The sequence below is a fragment of the Suncus etruscus genome, chromosome 5, assembly GCF_024139225.1.
Source record: "Suncus etruscus isolate mSunEtr1 chromosome 5, mSunEtr1.pri.cur, whole genome shotgun sequence".
NCBI classification, from domain to species: domain Eukaryota; kingdom Metazoa; phylum Chordata; class Mammalia; order Eulipotyphla; family Soricidae; genus Suncus; species Suncus etruscus.
In genome coordinates, this window is record NC_064852.1 from 21,283,928 (window position 1) to 21,303,835 (window position 19,908).

At 47.0% G+C, this 19,908-nt stretch overlaps 1 protein-coding gene and 1 non-coding gene across 2 annotated transcripts; one reads left to right on the top strand and one right to left on the bottom strand.

Moving 5' to 3' along the window:
• Positions 1-4,369: 4,369 nt before the first annotated feature.
• LOC126008552 (beta-lactoglobulin-2-like) lies at positions 4,370-6,661 on the bottom strand. The gene is made up of 6 exons (XM_049772830.1): positions 6,575-6,661; positions 6,126-6,262; positions 5,772-5,845; positions 5,156-5,269; positions 4,681-4,788; positions 4,370-4,386 (listed from the first exon to the last, which is right to left on the bottom strand). The coding sequence occupies exons 1-6, from the start codon at positions 6,659-6,661 to the stop codon at positions 4,370-4,372; spliced, it is 537 nt and encodes a 178-aa protein (XP_049628787.1).
• Positions 6,662-19,785: 13,124 nt separating this feature from the next.
• Positions 19,786-19,908, top strand: LOC126010254 (U6atac minor spliceosomal RNA). Its single transcript, XR_007496356.1, has one exon. It is a non-coding gene; the product is annotated as a U6atac minor spliceosomal RNA (small nuclear RNA).

Below are 19,908 nucleotides of genomic sequence, written 5' to 3' on the forward strand. Positions count from 1 at the left end.
GCTAGTCCTGCGTCTTAACTCCTTTCAGCCATCTTCCTTTGACCTCCATGCTGGTCAAAAATCAAAAGGGCAAAGACCCAAAAGCCAGAGAGCCCAGCAGTGCAGAAAATCCCTAATCCCCTGGCTCAAAGGCTTATCTACCTTTTCCAAGACCCCTCCCAGGAATGGGCGGGGTCTTGTAGGTAAGGTCACACATATCTGCTTCCCAAGACCCCTCCCAGAAAAGGGCGGGTCTCAGGTATGTACACCTAAATCCAGGGTGGAGTTACAAAGAGGAGTTATTATCTGTTAGAAATGAGAATTCAGGGGCCGGAGAAATAGCACAGTGGTGTTTGCCTTGCAAGCAGAAGATCCAGGACCTAAGGTGGTTGGTTCGAATCCCAGTGTCCCATATGGTCCCCTGTGCCTGCCAGGAGCTATTTCTGAGCAGTAAACCCTGAGTGCCACCAGGTGTGGCAGAGAGAGAGAGAGAGAGAGAGAGAGAGAGAGAGAGAGAGAGAGAGAGACTATTAGAGAGAGAGACTATTAGAGAGAGAGACTATTAGAGAGAGAGAGACTATTAGAGAGAGAGAGAGACTATTAGAGAGAGAGACTATTAGAGAGAGAGACTATTAGAGAGAGAGAGAGAGAGAGAGAGAGACTATTGCTTGGAAATCAGCAATGACTTGCTTTGAAGGCAGATTTCCCTTCCTTGCCACATAATGGTGAAATGAACCCAGGAGACACCGCAGGACATCCTGACTTCAACATAGGATATGTGCTAACATCAAGATCTCCAATTACTGAAACCTGACCATGAAAACAGTGATTGAGAAGAACCTTTCCTGGTACCTTGAAGAAAGTCTTTGGGGTTAGACAAATTAGTGTGCCTGAAGCCTAAAGTTGGTCTTATGGCAGGATGCTTAGTGGGTAGGGACACCCTGATTCTTAGGCCAAAAGTTTTTTTTTCTTTATATTTTTCCAGCTTTTGCTGTGCCTATGCAAATACCACCCCTTTATCTTTTAATTATAAGCATCCATCCTTTTCTTAGAACCATGGGATGTGAATTACCTTGTTTTTCTATAAAGTCAATTAGGGGGAGATGTTGGATTAACTGGGTCCTACCCTAATCAGTATTCGTTCTCCAACCCAGGGTGCATCTGATGTTGGATTACTGGGCACACCTTACTCAGTATTTGTTCTCCACCCTAGGGTGTGTCTGGTAATAAAAAGCCTAGGTCTCAGAAAATCTGAGGGCATTCTCTGGTCTTCCTCCACTAAGTTACCTTCCTTTTAGGAGTGGAAGGCTTGTGTGTTGGAATTCCTGCCTTGCATGTTGGATTCTGGAATCCATTTTTAACCCCTTTCACTGTGTGGATTCATTGTATTGGTGTTTGCTTCCAGACCTGCATCTTTCCAGATCCTAGTTTTGTCGCCTGAGGCTTCCTTCTCATCATAAGTAAATTAAACCCCTAAAATGTAGAATTACATATTAATTATAGAGTCCTGGATGGTGGTGGATGAATGGCGAGGCCTTTCTTGACCGGACCATGTGCCTGCAACCCCTTCCTGCCAGCGGGTCAAAAGTTTCTGGGTAGTGATGAGGAAGTGATTCACAGGCAATCAGGTTTAGGAGACATCAGCTTTATTCAAGGCCCCAGCCACCATGTGTGGCTTCTAAGTTTAAAGCTTTTAAGAAGGCTCTCTTCAGCTGCCCTGCTATTCAACCCTGTTTCTATCATCTCTATCTCATCAGTTCATTCTCCCCAGTCTTCTCCTCCTGAACCCTCTTTTCACCCTGCAGGCAACCCTTTTGTTACCTTCCATAGAGCTCCCTCCCAGAAATGGGCTGGTTTGTCTCTCCAGGTGAGATTAGCATTTTCGCCTGGGAGGGGTTCTACTGAAATTTTTCTCCAAGAGCAATATAAGATGTGGAATTTTGTTTTGGTCATGTCACTGAATCACATTTTCTACTGTATATATTAAGAAAGGCTTAGACAAGTTTTAACAACCACATGAAAATCTTGGGGGTCCAAAGCGCATTTTCACTCCAGTCTGTAAGATATTTATTGCAGTAAAGACATGTAGGTCTGTACAAAGAACAGGACTTTTTAAAGTGCAGAAAAAGTGAGTAAATTTTAAAGTGAGTAAATTTTCAAGACTTCTTATAAGATGGAGGCCAATTATCCTCCAGATGGATGGGGAAAAAAAACCAAAGCTTATGAGGAAGCATCTCAGAAGGAGGGTAATATGCACACTCCTGCTCAGGTAAAGGACACAGCATTTTCAGTCCAGCACAAGGGGGCCATCATGGCGATGTTCCACCAGAGAATCATGTCATACCCCACTCACTGTTTTCATCCCTGTATTGAGGTCTCTGTTCTCAGGTTCCTGTTAAGGCACCAAATGTAAAGGCTTCACTTACCATAACTCAACCCCAGGTAAACCCCAGAAGCAGAATTGCTGCAAGAATTAATAAAACAAGATAATCATAAGGGAGAGAAAAGGCATGGGAGTCAGGGACCTTCCAGCCTCATGGACTGAGTATGTGAACCATCCTTCCCCTACCTACAATCTTTATTGTACAGGCTTGGTTCACAAGAGGGGAAGGGCATATGTAAGAGACAAAAGTACCTATCTCAAGCTATCTAAAGTCTAGGTGGGTCTTTTACATCTCAAAAGGGGTCGTGAAAGGAAAAAAGAAACTAGGGCAAAGTCTCTATTTTGGAAAAAGCTGAGTGTGAGTTCTATGTGTATTGCAACAGAGGGGAGGGAGAGAAGGGAAAGAAGAAAGGGATGGGAGTGGAAGGAGGGGTTGGAGGGAAGGGAGAAAAGAGAGAGGAGGGGGAAGGAAGGAGGGGTCGGAGGGCTGGAAGGTAGTTAGCAGGGCTATGACAAGCTCTGTGAGTGGGTGTAGGCTCCATGTCTGGTTGGCTGGCTGTCAGACAGGAGACAGGGCAGCACCCAGGGCTGGTGATGGTTATGGTGGTGCTGGGCATGAGCATATGTCACAGTTACGTGGGGGGAGCACATGAGGCTGAACCTGACCTATCCTGGAAGGGGCTGCAGAGCTCCTGTTGGGGAGTGGCTGGAGGGCCCTTCCCTGGAGAGCTGGGTTCAGGTATTACCTGGAGCAAACCCTGCAATTGGGTTCTGAGCCCTGCCCACCCCAGACCAGGCCTTCTAGAGGGTTTCAGTCCTCTGTGTCCTCATGTGTCCATGTGCAGGGCCTGTGGTGCCTGGGTATACGCCCTCTGATCCAGTGCTCAACATGAGCCAAGCCTTCACTCAGGTGTCTGTGTTTCCCTTCTGGGACTCAGGGATCCAGACCTGTATTCTTTGTCCCAACTCCAGAAGTTCCTCATGATCTTTTGCAGGGAGCAAAGCCCCCTAACCTCTCTGTCCTGCTCCAGTTCTCTATACCTGGATCTGCAGGACGCCCCCTGCTGACCTCTCCTAGCGCTGTCTGCTTCCTTGTCTGAACCCAGTTGGAATTCAGGTCAGGTCTGCCTGACCTTGTATCCCATGTCCCAGGTGCAGAGAAAACTCATTGCACGTTTCGGTGCAGGAGTCAGTCCATCTGTCCCAGGGGCCCCTGCAGGGAGCACCAAGGTTGAAGTGATGCAGGAGGCACAGAGGATGCCCAGAGGGCAACTCAGGGTAGGACAGGGGAGCGGGCTCTCACTAGAGGGCTCAGCTGAACAACTTGAACCTGCATCCCCTATGGAGCACCCTGGTCCCCAGGTGCTGGGTAATCTGGCTGCTATTAGGGCAGAGAGGCATGGAGAGATGGGTGCATCCTAGGGTGGATCTAACCCTGCATCAGTCACTACCTGATTAGGATCAGGATCCAGCATTTGTCTATATACCCTGTGGGGATCAGAACCCCATACTATTCACACACCTTGTGGGGATCAGACCCAACAACTGTCTACAGCCCCTGTGCGGATCAGGACCCAACACTATCTATACCCCCTCTGGTGATTGGGACCCTGACTATCTCCACCCACTGTGGGGATCGTGATCCCTGCTATCTACACCCAGGGGCCTGTGGGGATCAAAACCATAGAGGTGGGGTCCCTTTGCTGGTGGGTCCCGCTCATGCATGGGGCAGTCGGAGCCCCAACTTTCTTCTCTGGCACATGGCCTGGAAAGTCTCTGAAATCAGGGAGCAAATAGTGCCCAGGACCCCATCAGTCAGGAACTTCTCACAGGGACCCTGGGAGATGTAAAGTTTCTCCTTACACAGAAAAAAAAATGAGTCAGACAGAGAAGAGATATCCAGTCATTGCTTTATTACTGTGAGGGTTTCGGGGTAGACTGGGCTGAAGTCACCCAGGGGTAACACCCAATGGTACTCGACTCCTCCTGACTCCGGCTGTGGCTGGCTTAGACGCGGCAGTGCTCTGCAAAGAAGTTGGAGAGTCACACTGGAATCTTGGTCTGGTCTGGGAGTGCTGGCCCAGCCTGAGCACCAGCTGCTATGTTTCCTCCCAAGCTGTAGAGCTCACCAATCTGCACCATGCAGATTTTGTCGGCCCCCTATCTGCACTATACACCCTGTTCCAGGCCCCCATCTGTACTGCAAACCCCATTCCGGGCCCCCATCTGCATTGTACAACTCATCCAGGGCCCCATATCTGTTTCATGCACCCTATCCCAGACACCATCAACACCATGCACCCCCTTTGTGGCCTCACCTTTCATCTGCACCATATTCAGGATAATCTGGGGTTGCTGAGGCATGTTCTTGAGGATTTTGGCGAAATTCACCATCATCTCTCCCTCCTTGGGGTTCATGGTTCTGGCTGGAGGGGAAGGTCACAAGTCAGTCCCAGGTTTTGAGGAGCAGACAGTGGAATGGAGGGCACAGGCTCCAGGGTAGCCTCCAAGATTAGCCTGTTCCCTGGCTGACACCACCAAGTCTCTGCATGGTCATGTGGGGGACCACCTGCCCCCTGTCTGGGGGTCCCCCTCAGTCGAACTGTGGTGGTGGAGATGGAAGCTCTGGAGGCCCAGCATAGCAGCACTGCCCTCTCTTGGCTGTCATGTGACATGACATGCCCTTGGTTGAGCTGGGCCTGGTGAACTGCTGTCCCATCCCTCCACCCTGCTGGTTGTCTGGAGAATCCACACCCCTCACCCATCTCCAGGCCTCTTGTCTCCCATACGCACTCATGTACTGGCACACATTGTACTTCTGGACATCATCCTTTGGCACCTCCATGCAGAAGACAGCATAATGGTCATAGTCGGTGTCCAGCACAGTGACCTTCTGCTTCCCTTCAACTGCAAAAACACCACATCACATCCAAGTCTCTCAGCTGCCACAGCCAATGACTTACCAGGATTCCCCTGGAAAGCATAAGCCACTCACTGCCACCTAAGACTAGGGGCTTGGGAGTAGGGAAAGCACAGAGGGATGCTGCCTGCTGGCTGGTAGAATAGGGTTCAGGACCAGTACTTGCCCATTCTCTGAGAATTGGCCACATCTCGGGAGAGAAGGATGCTCTCAAGACAGGGACGCTTCCAGGAGAGGGACGCTTGGGGTAAGGGTGCCCTGAAGGAGCAAACCAGCTCCACCTTGAGAGGTGGGAAGGCTCTAAGGGTACCCCAGTGGGGGGTCCAAGGCAGGCTGAGAGACAAACCCAGTCAGGTGGAATGTTCCAGAAGTGGGTTCTGGTCTGGGAGTAAATCCCTAGTGCTTTCCCCATAAGGAACTTAGGGGAGTTCTGGAAGACTGACACTGAGTCCCGAGCAGGCCCAACCGTGCTGTCCCCGCCACACTCACAGTCCACCATGAACACAGCAGGGTCCTGGGTTTTCAGGGCCACGATGTGACTCTCTTCGCAATTCTGGTTCACTCTGGGAAGAGCCACAAAATATCAGTGAGTGGGCAGAAGGGGCCACAGAGGAGGACTCCCCAGCCTGGCCTGACCAGCTGACAACAGGACCCTAGAGTCAGCAGGGACCTCAGAAAGAGCTGGGCCGAGGACAAATTCCCTGGATCTTTACTGGAGTCCCCCAACCTCGATCCCTCAACCAGAGCCCATGAACTTCCTGGCACTGCTTCACAGGCCCAGGCCAAGATTGAGCTGCCCCTGTATGTGGGTGACCATCACCCTCCCTCCCAACCCACACCTACTGTTTGCTCAGAGTGATCTCCATGTCCTTCTGGGTGGTGACCTTCATATTCTTGATGAAAACCTTGTAAGTCGAGCTGTTGTTCAGCAGGGGGGCATAGGTGGCTGCCATAAGCATTGTGTTCCACTTCCCTTCCAACTGTTGATGAGCAGAGAGTCAGCACAGGGGAGGCCCCGGACCCTATCTGTATCCCCAGGCTTCTCTGCCATATGGATGATACATGTAAGATGCCTGCAGTGGGCCACAGGGGATTACCAGGTGCAGCCAAAATTCCCATACAGGTCACCCCAGAGTGACAGGAGAGAACATGGAAGCAGAGACCAGTCCTTCTAGCAATTACAGGCAAGAGCACCATGACCTCACACTGGGTTTCTGAGTTCCAGGCCTTGCCTCCCCCTTTTCAGCTCATGACTGACCGCCCCCCCCAACACCCAGCTGAGTCTTACACACCTTCTGGATGTGCAGGTCTTTGACCTGGGGGATGATGGTGGCCTGAATGCCACACACAAGGGCCAGGACGAGCAGGACACACTTCATGGCTGCGGTGGTGTTTGAACCTCTGCACTGGAGTGAGTGAAGCTGAGTAGGGGCCCAGAGCCTTTTATAGGCAGAGAGGGGAGGACCCCACAACACCCCCATCCACAGTTCCCTGAATTGTTCGTGACCCCTCAGGGCCATGCAGTGGTTCTTCCAGGATGTCGTGAGCCCTGTCTGGGGCTGTGCCACTGATCTCTCCACTCTGAGACCAAACAGGAAGTGTCCCTGGAGTCTGGACAGTTCTTGGTAAGCACAGAAGGGACAGGTGTGATGTGGGGACAGGCCAGCCACCTGGGACCTGAGACTTGGGTGCTGAGAAAGGAATCCCACGGAGACCCCAAGGACTGGGAGGTAACAAGAGAGTTTGACACTGGTGGCAGCCTATACCAGCATCACTGACCTTGGACAGCATGTGGCCTTCCCTTCCCACAGACCCAGAGCCTCTTTTAGGGGAGCAGGTCTGACACAAACATCCTACTCTCCTGCAACTCCCCAACTCAGCCCAGGGACCTGAGGGGACTGACAATCTCCCCCACAGCACCCCCAAGAACACAAAGGCAGGGACTGGAGCAATAACTCAGCGATAGGGCATTGGCCTTGCACATGGCTAACCTGGGACCTAGGTTCAATCTGTGGCATTCCATATGGTTCCCAGAACCTGCCAGGAGTGACTTTTTGGTGGGGAGGGTCACACCCGGCAGTGCTCAGGGGTTACTCCTGGCTCTACACTCAGAAATCGCTCCTGGCAGACTCAGGGGACCATATGGGATGCCGGGATTCAAACCGCCGTCCTTCTCCATGCAAGACAAATACCCCACCTCCATGCTATCTCTCTGGTCCCTAGGAGTGATTTTTGGGTGCAGAGCCAGGAGTAATGCCTGAGCACAGCCAGGTATGGCCCAAAAACAAAAACACAAACAAAAACCGAAGACAAAGACATTTCCAGCTTCCTCAGGTCTGAGTCTCCACCTTGGATATGGTTCTTCCCAGCACCAGTACCTATGACTATAGTGCCCCCCAGATCAGCAGACCAAAGCCACAGGAGACAATTCCCAATCCCCATGGAAACTCTCCAAAGAAGCCACTCCATAAGACATTCACCTCCGGGGACACTCTTCGCAGAGGACCAACACAATCCCCATGAATATTCTCTACAGGGGACACTCTCCACAGGACATTTACCTCAGGTGATACTCACCATCGGGAGCCAGTACAATCCCTAGAAACACTCCATAGGGGACACTCTCCTAAAAACACTCACCTCAGTGGACGCACCCCACAGGGAGTACAATCCCCTAGAACATTTTCCACAGAGGACACTTTTCATATTACACTCACCTCAGAAGACACTACCTAGAGGACACTTGCCACAGACACTCCCCACAGGCAATCATTACAATCCTCAGGGACACTCTGACAGGGGATGCTGGCACCTAGTGTCTTGTTTTCCCTGACAAGAAGAGGCAATGACCCTGTCAAGACAAACCTGTGAAGTGGGCTTTGGGCACTGTGGAGAAGAGGAATTAGAAGACTGAGCCAACATCTCCTCCTTCTAGCTCCATCTGGACTGCTAGAATCAGAGGAATGTGAAGCCACCATCTGAATCTGGGGTTCACAAAGCCTCTTCATAATGGGCCTTCAATGCCACACTCAGGTTCACACCATAGGAATAGACTCTCAGGTTCTAGGACTCTCCATAGGTCCTCTACTCTTGGAATAGAGGTGAGACCCTTCGTTATCTCACTTTCTTTAGTCCCACAGAGCCTCAAACAGTGCATCTAGTGGCTTCTGAACCCCAGAGAGCTACAGTCTTTCCAGGAAGATGCCTCCATGGGATCCTTGATGAACCCTGCAGTCAGGGCCCTGCTTCCCTAGCGCCCTGCCATCTTGTGCCACACCTCACCACAGTTGCCAGGGTGCCCAGTGACACTTCTAAGACGCAAAGGCTGTCCTGATACCCTTCTGTCTCTCTCTCTCTCTCTCTCTCATACAAGATCAACACTATAAGCTTTTCTAGAAGGTTCTCTCAGCAGCAGGCCCCCACCCAGTTTTGTCATGCTGTTGCTCCGTTCTGATCGTCCTGTGAGACAGAAAAGTGTTAGCTGCTCCCCTGCTTATCTTGATATAGTTCCCTGTGTAAGTGACAAAATTCTTAGTCTAAGAAAGGATGTTTCAGTTTTTATTTGTTTTTGTTTTGTTTGGGTTTTGTTCGGTTTTGGTTTGGGGGTCAAACTCGGAGGCTTTTAGGGGTTACTCCTGGCTTTACACTCAGAAATCACTCCTGGCAAGCTTACAGAACCATATGGGATGCTGGAAATCAAACTGGAGTTGGCTGTGTGCAAGGAAAACACCCTTCCCACTGTACCATTGCTCTGGTCCCTATTTATTTCTTTATCTGGAGAATTTGCCAGAATTTCTGGATATACATACTTGTTATCATCACTTTGATTTGTTTGAGTAGCAGACACCATTGTTGGGTTTTGGTTTTGGTTTTTGGACCATACCAGGTGATGCTCAGGGGTTACTCCTAGCTTTGCACTCAGAAATTACTCCTGGCAGTGTTGAGAATAGGACCCAGGTCAACTATGTGCAGGGAAACTGCCCTCCCTGCTATACAATGTCCAGCCTCACACCATTATCTTTGCATTTTAGAAGTTGCCTCTTGTCAGGTTGAATCCATTCAACTTTGCAAGAGTTATCCCGGGGCTGGCCATCTAAAGAGCTCTGCCGAAGACACAGGTTATAACAACACCAAAATGGTGTTTGGAAAAGGGGTGATGTATGAATGAATGATGGACTGGTAAATGGACTGAGAGTTGAATGGATGATGGGTAAATGAATGGACAATTAATTGATAAATGAATGATGGATGGATGGACTGAGAGTTGAATGGATGATGGATGAATAAATGGATGATGGATGGATGAATGATGAATGAAAGAATTGATGAAAGAGGGCCCGGAGAGATAGCACAGTGGAGTTTGCCTTGCAAGCAGCCGATCCAGGACCAAAGGTGATTGGTTCGAATACCGGTATCCCATATGGTCCCCCGTGCCTGCCAGGAGCTATTTATGAGCAGACAGCCAGGAGTAACCCCTGAGCAACGCCGGGTGTGGCCCAAAAACCACAAAAAAAGAAAGAAAGAAAGAAAGAAAGAAAGAAAGAAAGAAAGAAAGAAAGAAAGAAAGAAAGAAAGAAAGAGAAGAAAGAGAAGAAAGAAGAAAGAGAGAGAGAGAGAGAGAGAGAAGAAAGAAAGAAAGAAAGAAGAGAAAGAAGAAAGAAAGAAAGAAAGAAAGAAAGAAAGAGAAAGAAAGAAAGAAAAAGAAAGAAAGAAGAAAGAAGAAAGAAAGAAAGAAAGAAGAGAAGAGAAGAAAGAAAGAAAGAGAAGAAAGAAAGAAAGAAAGAAAGAAAGAAAGAAAGAAAGAAAGAAGGAAAGAAAGAAAGAAAAGAAAGAAAGAAAGAAAGAAAGAAGAAGAAAAAGAAGAAGAAAGAAAGACACAAAGAAAGAAAGAAAGAAAGAAAGAAAGAAAGAAAGAAAGAAAGAAAGAAAGAAAGAAAGAAAGAAAGAAAGAAAGAAAGAAAGAAAGGATGACAGGTGAGTAGATGATAGATGGGCTGATAGATGGATGAACAATGGGTGAATGAATAAATGTTAGATGGATAGATGGACAAAGGATGGGTATATAATTAATAATGGTCAGATATATATGAAAGAATGAATAATGAAATGTTGAAAGATGGAAGTTAGATGTCAGTTACTGATGAGAATTATCAACAGCAAATGGACATAGAATGGACAGCTTATTGAAAGATAACACATGGAGAGTCAGAGATGGGTGGATGGTGAGTGGGTGATGGATGAGTGCCAGAGGCAGATACATAAATGTGACAATAGTAGAGAAAAGGAAGATGTCTGGAGAGAAAGGTTCTGTTGTATCTGATAAATCATTCAGCTTCAGTCTCTCGATCTCTTCACCTTTCCCTGTACTTTCATGTCCACAGTCACTTTGACCCCGGCCAATCTGACTGCCATGCAGGTAGCTGACCTAGATATCATTGACAGTCTGTGACTGAGGCTGGCCTGGAGTCCAAGCCACTGAGGCCAGCCAGAGCCACCCTGGATCTGAACATTGCCTCCTTCCAGGGCCTGCTGACCTGGGTGTTGGCTGAGCCCCAAACTGGCAGGTCCCAGATACAGAAGCCCCACACAATGGTACTTTGTATCCTGCTGGCTCAGGGCTGGCTCCCTCTGGGGCTTCCTATGGCCATGAGGGTGGCCAGGGAGGGGCCACTGAACTGATGATGAAGGGACACAGGAAAGGGGCACAGGAGTCTACACAGAGCTGATAAGAACTTCCTGTGAGCACGTCCAAATGGGCAAAGAGCCCAGAACACACTGTTCTGGACTTGAAACAGGGTACAGGCCAGGGGGTCTCAACTGATGCCAGTGACCCCCTTTCTGAGCCAGAGCTGGTTGGGGACATTCTGCTGCAATGAGATTGAATCCTCAAGACATGGGTATAAGAGAAAATTGCCAATATTTAGGAAGCAGAAACATAGTGTATTACATCCTGAATGAGTTGGGTTAAGTAATCCTGGCAGGAAAATCTATAGTCCTAGAAACTGGTTCAGTTTTAAAGAATATAATTTCCTGGATTGTCCATGTCATTCCCAACTTAGGAGATAAACTGCAAATTAACAACAGAAAGCATAAGAGGGAAATTTCAAATGTGAAAGCAGAAATTACTAATTAGAGAACAGAGTAAGTTTACTTAATAACACAGTTCTCAAACCCACGTCAGCAGGGTTGGGAGGTGGTGCCCCAGGCTGGAACACAGGATTTACCTACAAGACACCCGGTTTCCATCCTGACCACTTGGTCCCTGGGCCCTATTAGGGTTGACATCTGAGCACCACACAAAATTAGTTCCAAAACACCAACAGGGCATGGCCCCCAAAACAAAAAATATAAAATCTCAGTAAAATGGATAAGATACCAATTAGGACAAAACAGGTGAAGATAATAAAGGGAGGTAATATAGGCCACAACAGAAACAAAACACACAGGGGAAGAAACTGAAAGGAGGTTTTTGGAAAGAGAAGGTGAATTAGCCTCACGGAAAGGGTTGAATGCACAGAAGATGAGACAGGAAAATTTTTCTAGAAAATTGAAGCTCTTTACACTGGCAGAAAAATAAAGCATAATTTTCATGGAGAAATCATAAAATAAGTGATTGTCATTGGGTATTGGTATTGGGTATTGGGCAGTACTTTAAGAAATTATTTGAGGGACCAGAGGGATAGTAGAGTGAGGGGGGGCATTGCCCTGCACACGGCTGACCTACATCAATTCCCAGCATCCCATATTGTCCCTGGAGTCCATCAGGAGTGATTCCTGATTGAAGAAGCAGGAGTAAACCCTTGAGTGCTGCTAAGTATGGCCTAAATCCTCCACCTCCCAAAACCAAACGATTTGACACCTAAAAGAGGAAACTTGTCAAATCATTTTTGCATTTTTTTTTTTTTTTTGGTTTTTGGGTCACACCCGGCGGTGCTCAGGGGTTACTCCTGGCTGTCTGCTCAGAAATAGATCCTGGCAGGCATGGGGGACCATATGGGACACCGGGATTCGAACCAACCACCTTAGGTCCTAGATCGGCTGCTTGCAAGGCAAACGCCGCTGTGCTATCTCTCCGGGCCCATTTTTGCATTTTTCAAACCTGATAATAAATTTCCTTTTAAATCCTTATGCCAAATGCTAATTAAAATGTTATCGGGGTCAAGCAATAGCACAGCAGTGGGGCATTTGCCTTGCATACAGCCAACCAAGAATAGACCCGGGGTTCATTCCCGGCATCCCATAGGGTCCACTGAGCCTGCCAGAAATGATTTCTGAGTACAGATCCAGGAGTAACTCTAGAACATAACCAGGTTTGGACCAAAAAACAACAAAGTTATCAGCCTGTTTGGGGATGGAACAATAGCACAGTGGGAGGGTGTTTGTCTTGTACATGTACCACCTGGGTTCAATCACCTGAATTCCATATGATCTCCCAAGCCTGCCAGGAGTAGTTTCTGAGCACAGAGCCAGGAGTAACAGAGCAGTGCCTGAGCACTGCTGGGTGTGTACCAAAAACAAATAAATAAACAAACAAAAATATTAACAGCATGGGTCACCAAATCATAAAGGAAATATGCATGAGATTCCCTACCCAACTGTGGGATCGCTCAAGGTAGAAGGGGGTGACCAGCCTACACGAGGGAGCAATAAGCGATTTTTAGTGATACTAGCCATTTCTGACAGAATTCAAAATGATCTAATAATATACTTGTAAAATTTCTTCTGACACGTTTTATACACTTGAGGATTCAAGTGAAGACAAATATTCACAGCAGCATTCTGGGTAGGAAACCCCATGACTCAGAGCAATAGCATAGCAGGGAGGGTGATTGCCTGATATGCTGCTAAACCAGGTTCAACTATGTACACCTTATATGGCCCATGAGCACTGCTAGGAGTGACCCCTGAGCACAGATCCAGGAGCAATGAGGCCCCAAAAACAAAAGAAAAAGGGAAATGCATGAAGATAGCTATAAATGTGGCATGATTCCATAAAAACCAGTAGAATATTCTTTCAGATCATTAATTTTATTCTAAAGGGTATTTGGCTACCAAACTAAGATTTACTAGCAAAGCTATATACAGGAAGATCACCCAGAATGAGAAACAGTAAAGAACTACAGAAGAAAATATCATAAATGTAACTTCATGAGGTTTCACCAAGTAAGAAGAAAAAGAAAAAGTGAGAATTAGTTTCACATAACTTAACTGAGTATTCCAATAATTTCAGGTGCTTTGATATATAACAAGTTCCTATAAAGTGGTAGGAAAAATACCAAGAACATGATAAACAAGGAAATGATTTGATTCTTCATAGAAATTACAACGCAAACAACTCTCAAGTGTATATAAATCTAAGGATGTTTGGGACTAGAGTAATTGCTCAGCAGGCAGGACTCTCACCTTGTATGCAGCTGACTTGAGTTGGTTCCCTGATACCCATTAGGGTCAACTGAGCCACAGGAGTGAACTCTGAGCACATGGCCAGGAGTAATCCCTGAGCACACTGGGTGTGATCCCAACACACAATCAAACTATCTAGCCATGAGGCTGGGTTGTGGCTTAGTGCTCAAAGCATCTGCCTTCTAAGTGTGACACTGAGAGTTTGCTGGGAGCAAACTCTCTTCACCAGCATCTGGAGACTCCCCTGAGTTTAACTTTAAACTATAAAGTGAAGTCTGCTAGGTGCTGTACTGCAGCTAAAGTGTGTGACCCAGGGACTTGAGAGATATGACAGTCAGGAGGGTGCTGGCCTTGAATGTGGCTGACCTAAATTTGATCCTCACCACCCCATATTGGGTACCCCAAATGCCTGCAGAACTAATTCTTGAGCACTACTACCTGTGGCAAAACAAAACAACAAAAACAACACAAACCAAAAAGAATTTGTGACAGGGCAGGAGCCATAGTACAATGAGAAGAATGTTTGTCTTGTATAAGGCCAGCCTGGGTCTGGTCATTGGCATCCCATATGGTCCCCTGAGCCTGCCAGGTGCAATTCCTAACCGCAAAGCCCAGAAGTAACCCCTGAGGACCCCCCCCAAGTGTAGCCCTAAATCAAAACAAAACAAAAAATGTGTGACACGGGCCTGGAGAGAAAGCACAGCGGCGTTTGCCTTGCAAGCAGCAAATCCAGGACCAAAGGTGGTTGGTTCGAATCCCGGTGTCCCATATGGTCCCCCGTGCCTGCCAGGAGCTATTTCTGAGCAGACAGCCAGGAGTAACCCCTGAGCACCACCGGGTGTGGCCCAAAAACAAACAAACAAAAAAAAATGTGTGACACCTGCCTCAACACATAAATCTACTGAGCACTGAAACTACAGAAACACAAGCACTCCAGCCGGGAAAACCAGCCCTGGTAAGCACTTCAGCCAGAGCATTGGGAGCACTATCATGAAATGAGGACCACTGCCAAGCACATAAAGCCCTATCATTACCAAACTAGTAGGAGTAGGAGGAAAGGAGATTAAAAGCAAAGCTACCCTCCTAGTAAATCAATGTTTGCAAAAGCAGTTGCAGCAAAACATAGTTCTTTCAGAAGGTGGATTTTGGCAGGGGGGTGGAAACGGGGGCACAGCCACTTGGAATGGAGGGCAGAGCCCAGGGTCAGAAGCCGCAGAGCTGGTGATGCTGAGAGCAGGTACTCTCAATGGCCAGACATAATGGCCCATCTCAGAGATAGTAAAGAACCACTGAAAACAAGAGAAGGGGGTCCTGGGGAGATAGTACAGAGGGTAAGACTCTTGCCTCACAACCAGCTGGTTCAACTCCTGGTACAGCATTTGGTCCCCTGAGCCTCACCTGGAATGTTTCCTGAGCACAGAGCAGAAATCAGCCCTAAATATAGTCAAGTATGGCCCAAAAACTAAACCTTCCTATATAAACTGGTTTGTGACATTTGTGGAGGTCATTTCCTCCAGGAGGCAGTCCTGGCTAGCCAGTTTGGGGCATGTGACTGACAGAATAAAATCTTGCTTTGCTTTATTTCTTGTCCTTTATATCTTGTCCTTTGACTCCCTACCCTAAAAACTTTGCACTAATAATTTCTTTTTTGTGAGGAGCAATTTTGTTTTTTTTGTTTTGTTTTGTTTTGTTGTTTTTTGTTTTGTTTTTTGATTTTTGGCCCACACCCGGTAATGCTCAGGGGTTACTCCTGGCTATGTGCTCAGAAGTTGCTCCTGGCTTGGGGGACCATATGGGACACCGGGGGATCGAACCACGGTCCGTCCAAGGCTAGCGCAGGCAAGGCAGGCACCTTACCTTTAGCGCCACAGTCCGGCCCCTGAGCAATTTTGGTTTTTTATTTTGGGACAACACCTGGCAGCATTTAGGGATTACTCCTGGCTCTGCACTCAGAAATCGCTCCTGGCAGGCTCGGTAGACCATATGGGATAGGTGGAATTGAACCCAACCCCATCCTGGGTTGGCTGTGTGTAAGGCAAATGCCCTATCCATGTGCTTACCTCCATGCTATCTCTCCAGCCCCAGAACTAATAATTTCTAAATCCGGTTAACTTGGTTGAAAGGCATGGGACCTTGAGAAAATAAAATGTTCCAAAGACCACCTGTTAGCTTTTCCTCACCATAGGTTGCTGCTACTCATAAGTAAGGAGATTAAGCCTTAATTCCTAGATACTCGCCTTTTAGGGTGTTTAGAGAAGACACTTGGCAAGTCAGAGTTTCCAGTACCTTTAGGAACTCCCAGAAGCTCCATTCCTAGCCCCTTTCTTCTTTCAACTCAGGGAATTTATTGCCTGTATGCTAATGAGTAAAGTGCTGATAACTGACTGAAGAAATAAAGGGGCCACTTTAACTTAGAAGTGGAGAGGAATAACCTCTTTAACTCTAGAGGTTTCTAAGACTAAAGAATTGGGTGAGGGACTGGAGAGATAGCATGGAGGTAAGGTGTTTGCCTTGTGTGCAGAAGATCAATGGTTCGAATCCCAGCATACCATATGGTCCCCTGAGCCTGCCAGAAGTGATTTCTGAGCATGGAGCCAGGAGTAACCCCTGAGCACTGCTGGGTGTGACCCAAAAACAAAAAAAAAAAAAAAAGAGAGAGAGAATTGGGTAAAAAATGTTGCATATTGCTGTGATCAGCTTTTTCAGACTATATTGTTAATGAGTTTTCCCAGTTTGGGGAAATGCATATTGTGAAGATAATTCAATTCCATGTCATTTTTGCCACCAGGTATCAAACTTAATATTGCCTTTAAGATAGCAGCTTTACCTATACGTGTGAGATTCTCCATGGTTTATGATAATCTTGTGAGTGGCTTTCCAAGTGTAATGATATTTTCTTGTGAATATTCAAAAGCCATGGAAAATCTTTAGAATTGATTTAATGATCAAGAAGGTATTAAAGGTCTCTAATAAATATCATAAAGAATAATTTTGTCCTGCTAGCTATAAGAATGTCTTTCGGGGCCGGAGAGATAGCATGGAGGTAAGGCCTTTGCCTTTCATGCAGGAGGTCATCCAGTTCGAATCCCGGCGTCCCATATGGTCCCCCGTGCCTGCCAGGAGCAATTTCTGAGCCTGGAGCCAGGAATAACCCCTGAGCACAGCCGGGTGTGACCCAAAAACCACACACACACACACACACACACACACACACACACACACACACACACACAAAGAATGTCTTTTCATTTGTTTCCAAAGTAACAGAGGGCAGTTTCAAGTTTCCCTTCCAGGAGCCAGCACTGATTTCTAGCCTGCTGACTTAGGAAGCTGGTATGGCCAGAGCACAGAGCCAAGAATGACCCTGTCCTGTGCACTGGGTGCACCTGGGTGTTGGTGGTGTCAGGGCCAAGGATGAAGACGGGAGAGGAGGGTTAGAGAAAGGATTATAAAATGTGGGCCTGGAGAGATAGCACAGCGGTGTTTGCCTCGCAAGCAGCCTATCCAGGACCAAAGGTGGTTGGTTCGAATCCCGGTGTCCCATATGGTCCCCCGTGCCTGCTAGGAGCTATTTCTGAGCAGACAGCCAGGAATAACCCCTGAGCACTGCCGGGTGTGGCCCAAAAACCAAAAAAAAAAAAAAAAAAAAAAGGATTATAAAATGTGTTGTAAGATTGTATGGTCAAGGGGCCGGGTAGGTGGCGCTGGAGGTAAGGTCTGCCTTGCAAGCGCTAGCCAAGGAAGGACCGCGGTTCGATCCCCCGGTGTCCCATATGGTCCCCCCAAGCCAGGGGCGATTTCTGAGCACATAGCCAGGAGTAACCCCTGAGCGTCAAACGGGTGTGGCCCAAAAACCAAAAAAAAAAAAAAAAAGATTGTATGGTCAAACTGGATTGTTATATCTGTAGAGTTATTCTAATGGGAAGGAGCTTAGATGGTCTAGAGTAGACTTATGTTACAGTATTCGTAGAAAATTGGACCTTTGAAAGTTACAGGAAATCAAAAAAAAGTTACAGGAAATCAAGATTCTAAAAATTTGTGTATGATTGTTGTTATCTGTGTTCTGTAAATTGGGAGGCATTTGTTTTTCTCTCTTCTTTGCTCTTTCAGTATGATTTTGATACTTCATGGCACTATGTTGGTTTGCATAAATATGGATAGGGAGTTGTCCTCTCTGTAATAGGGTTATTCCTTAAGCAGACAGAAAATTTCAAAAGTCAGCTCAGGTACCCTGAAGCCCCTCTTCTAGGGAACAGAGTTAAAAGGTGATGTGGTGGGGCCGGAGAGATAGCATGGAGGTAAGGCGTTTGCCTTTCATGCAGGAGGTCATTGGTTCGAATCCCGGCGTCCCATATGGTCCCCCGTGCCTGCCAGGAGCAATTTCTGAGCCTGGAGCCAGGAATAACCCCTGAGCACTGCCAGGTGTGACCCAAAAACCACAAAAAAAAAAAGTGATGTGGTTAAATGACAGGATCAGGTACAATAAAAATGGGTACTGTGGGGCCGGCGAGGTGGCGCTAGAGGTAAGGTGTCTGCCTTGCAAGTGCTAGCCAAGGAAAGAACCACAGTTTGATATTGATCCCCCAGCGTCTTACATGGTCCCCCCAAGCCAGGGGCAATTTCTGAGCACATAGGCAGGAGTAACCCCTGAGCATCAAATGGGTGTGGCCTGAAAAACCAAAAAAAAAAAATGGGTACTGTTATAAATACTCTGCTAACCTCAGGAAGACCCTAGAGGCAGACTGGCCTAGGAAAATATGAAGTCATCTATGAATGTTTAGATCCGCCACAACTGGCCCCAGCCTGGGACCTGCTCTCAGCATTAAGAAAAGTCCTGGAGACAGGAATCTTTCCCAGCCCTGGAAAGGGATGGGCTAGATCCTTCCTACCAGGATCCACATACAGAAGATGAGAAACCCGGGGTCACCTCTAGCTCATCATGCTGACCTGATCTTCATATCCTCACACTGATCAAGCCTGAGTAACCCTGATGTGACAGGTAGAATGCATTAATGCTTTTATTGATGTATGCCATCTGCTTTGTCCTTGACCAAACCCTAGGAATTCTCAGTAAAATAATGTTACCCCAAATGGAGAGTTCCCCAGTTTTGCCATGTTATGCAAAGGAACAAGCCAGGTTTTTTGTTTGTTTGTTTGTTTTTGTTTTGGGGCCACACCCAGTGACACTAGGGGGTTATTCCTGTTTATGTACTCAGAAATCGCTCCTGGCTTGGGGGACCATATAGGACGCCAGGATTTAAACCACGTTCATTCTGGATCAGCTCCATGAAAGGCAGACACCCTACCACTGTTATCACTCTGGCCCCTAGACAAGCCAGCTTTATTTAGCCATCTGGCAAAATTTAAAGTGAAGATGGAGAGAAAAACTGTTTTTATGCAATTTACCAGATTAAATGTATTCTAGTGTGCTAAACTTAAAGGTACCCCCTTGGACAATCCATATAAAATTGCTTAGTTACTGGTTATAGTGGACTGGTCATGAAAGAACTTAAAGCTCTCCATGCTATCACTAGTCTAACTAGGACATTGGAAGCTATAACATTACCAGGGAGAACTTAGGCCAAACAGGACTGTAAGAGAAGTAACTCAGAGTTATGTTTTATGTGCTATTACAGAACCTACAGAACCTAGTGAGAATCCTAAGCTTCCTCTCCTGGCACCACCTGTCCAACATTAGGAAGTTTATCCGGAGAAGAATGACAACATGATTTCACACAGATGCCAAGTGCTCAGTAAATAAGTATAGTGCTATGATGCTTTGGTTTCTGTTGTTTTAATCTTCTAAAACAGCAAACTGCTCTGTCCTCTCAAGGATAGAGAGGACCATTTATTACTCCAGGGCCTGTTCATTTTAAATGGTATTCCTCTGTGTAATAGATTTGATCTTTTTCGGGTGTTGACAGCTTCAAATCCAAACCAGTCAATTGCCTGGATTCCCATTAAAAACTAAGGTAACATGAGAGTTCACCCCTTTTGCAAGTAGAGTTTAAAAGTCCTTATGCCAGCCTGAAAAAGTAACAGAAGCTGGACCTTTATCCACATTCCCCTTAATGACTTCTAAGGTGGTAAAATTTCTAGGGTGTTGTATGAAAGGAGAGAAGGTTAGCACTCCCCTTGACAAGGATGGAAGAGGCTTCGGCCTGCAACACGCATACGGTTAAGGCACTGCCACCTACTTTGTGGCATCTAACCAATGTTTTTG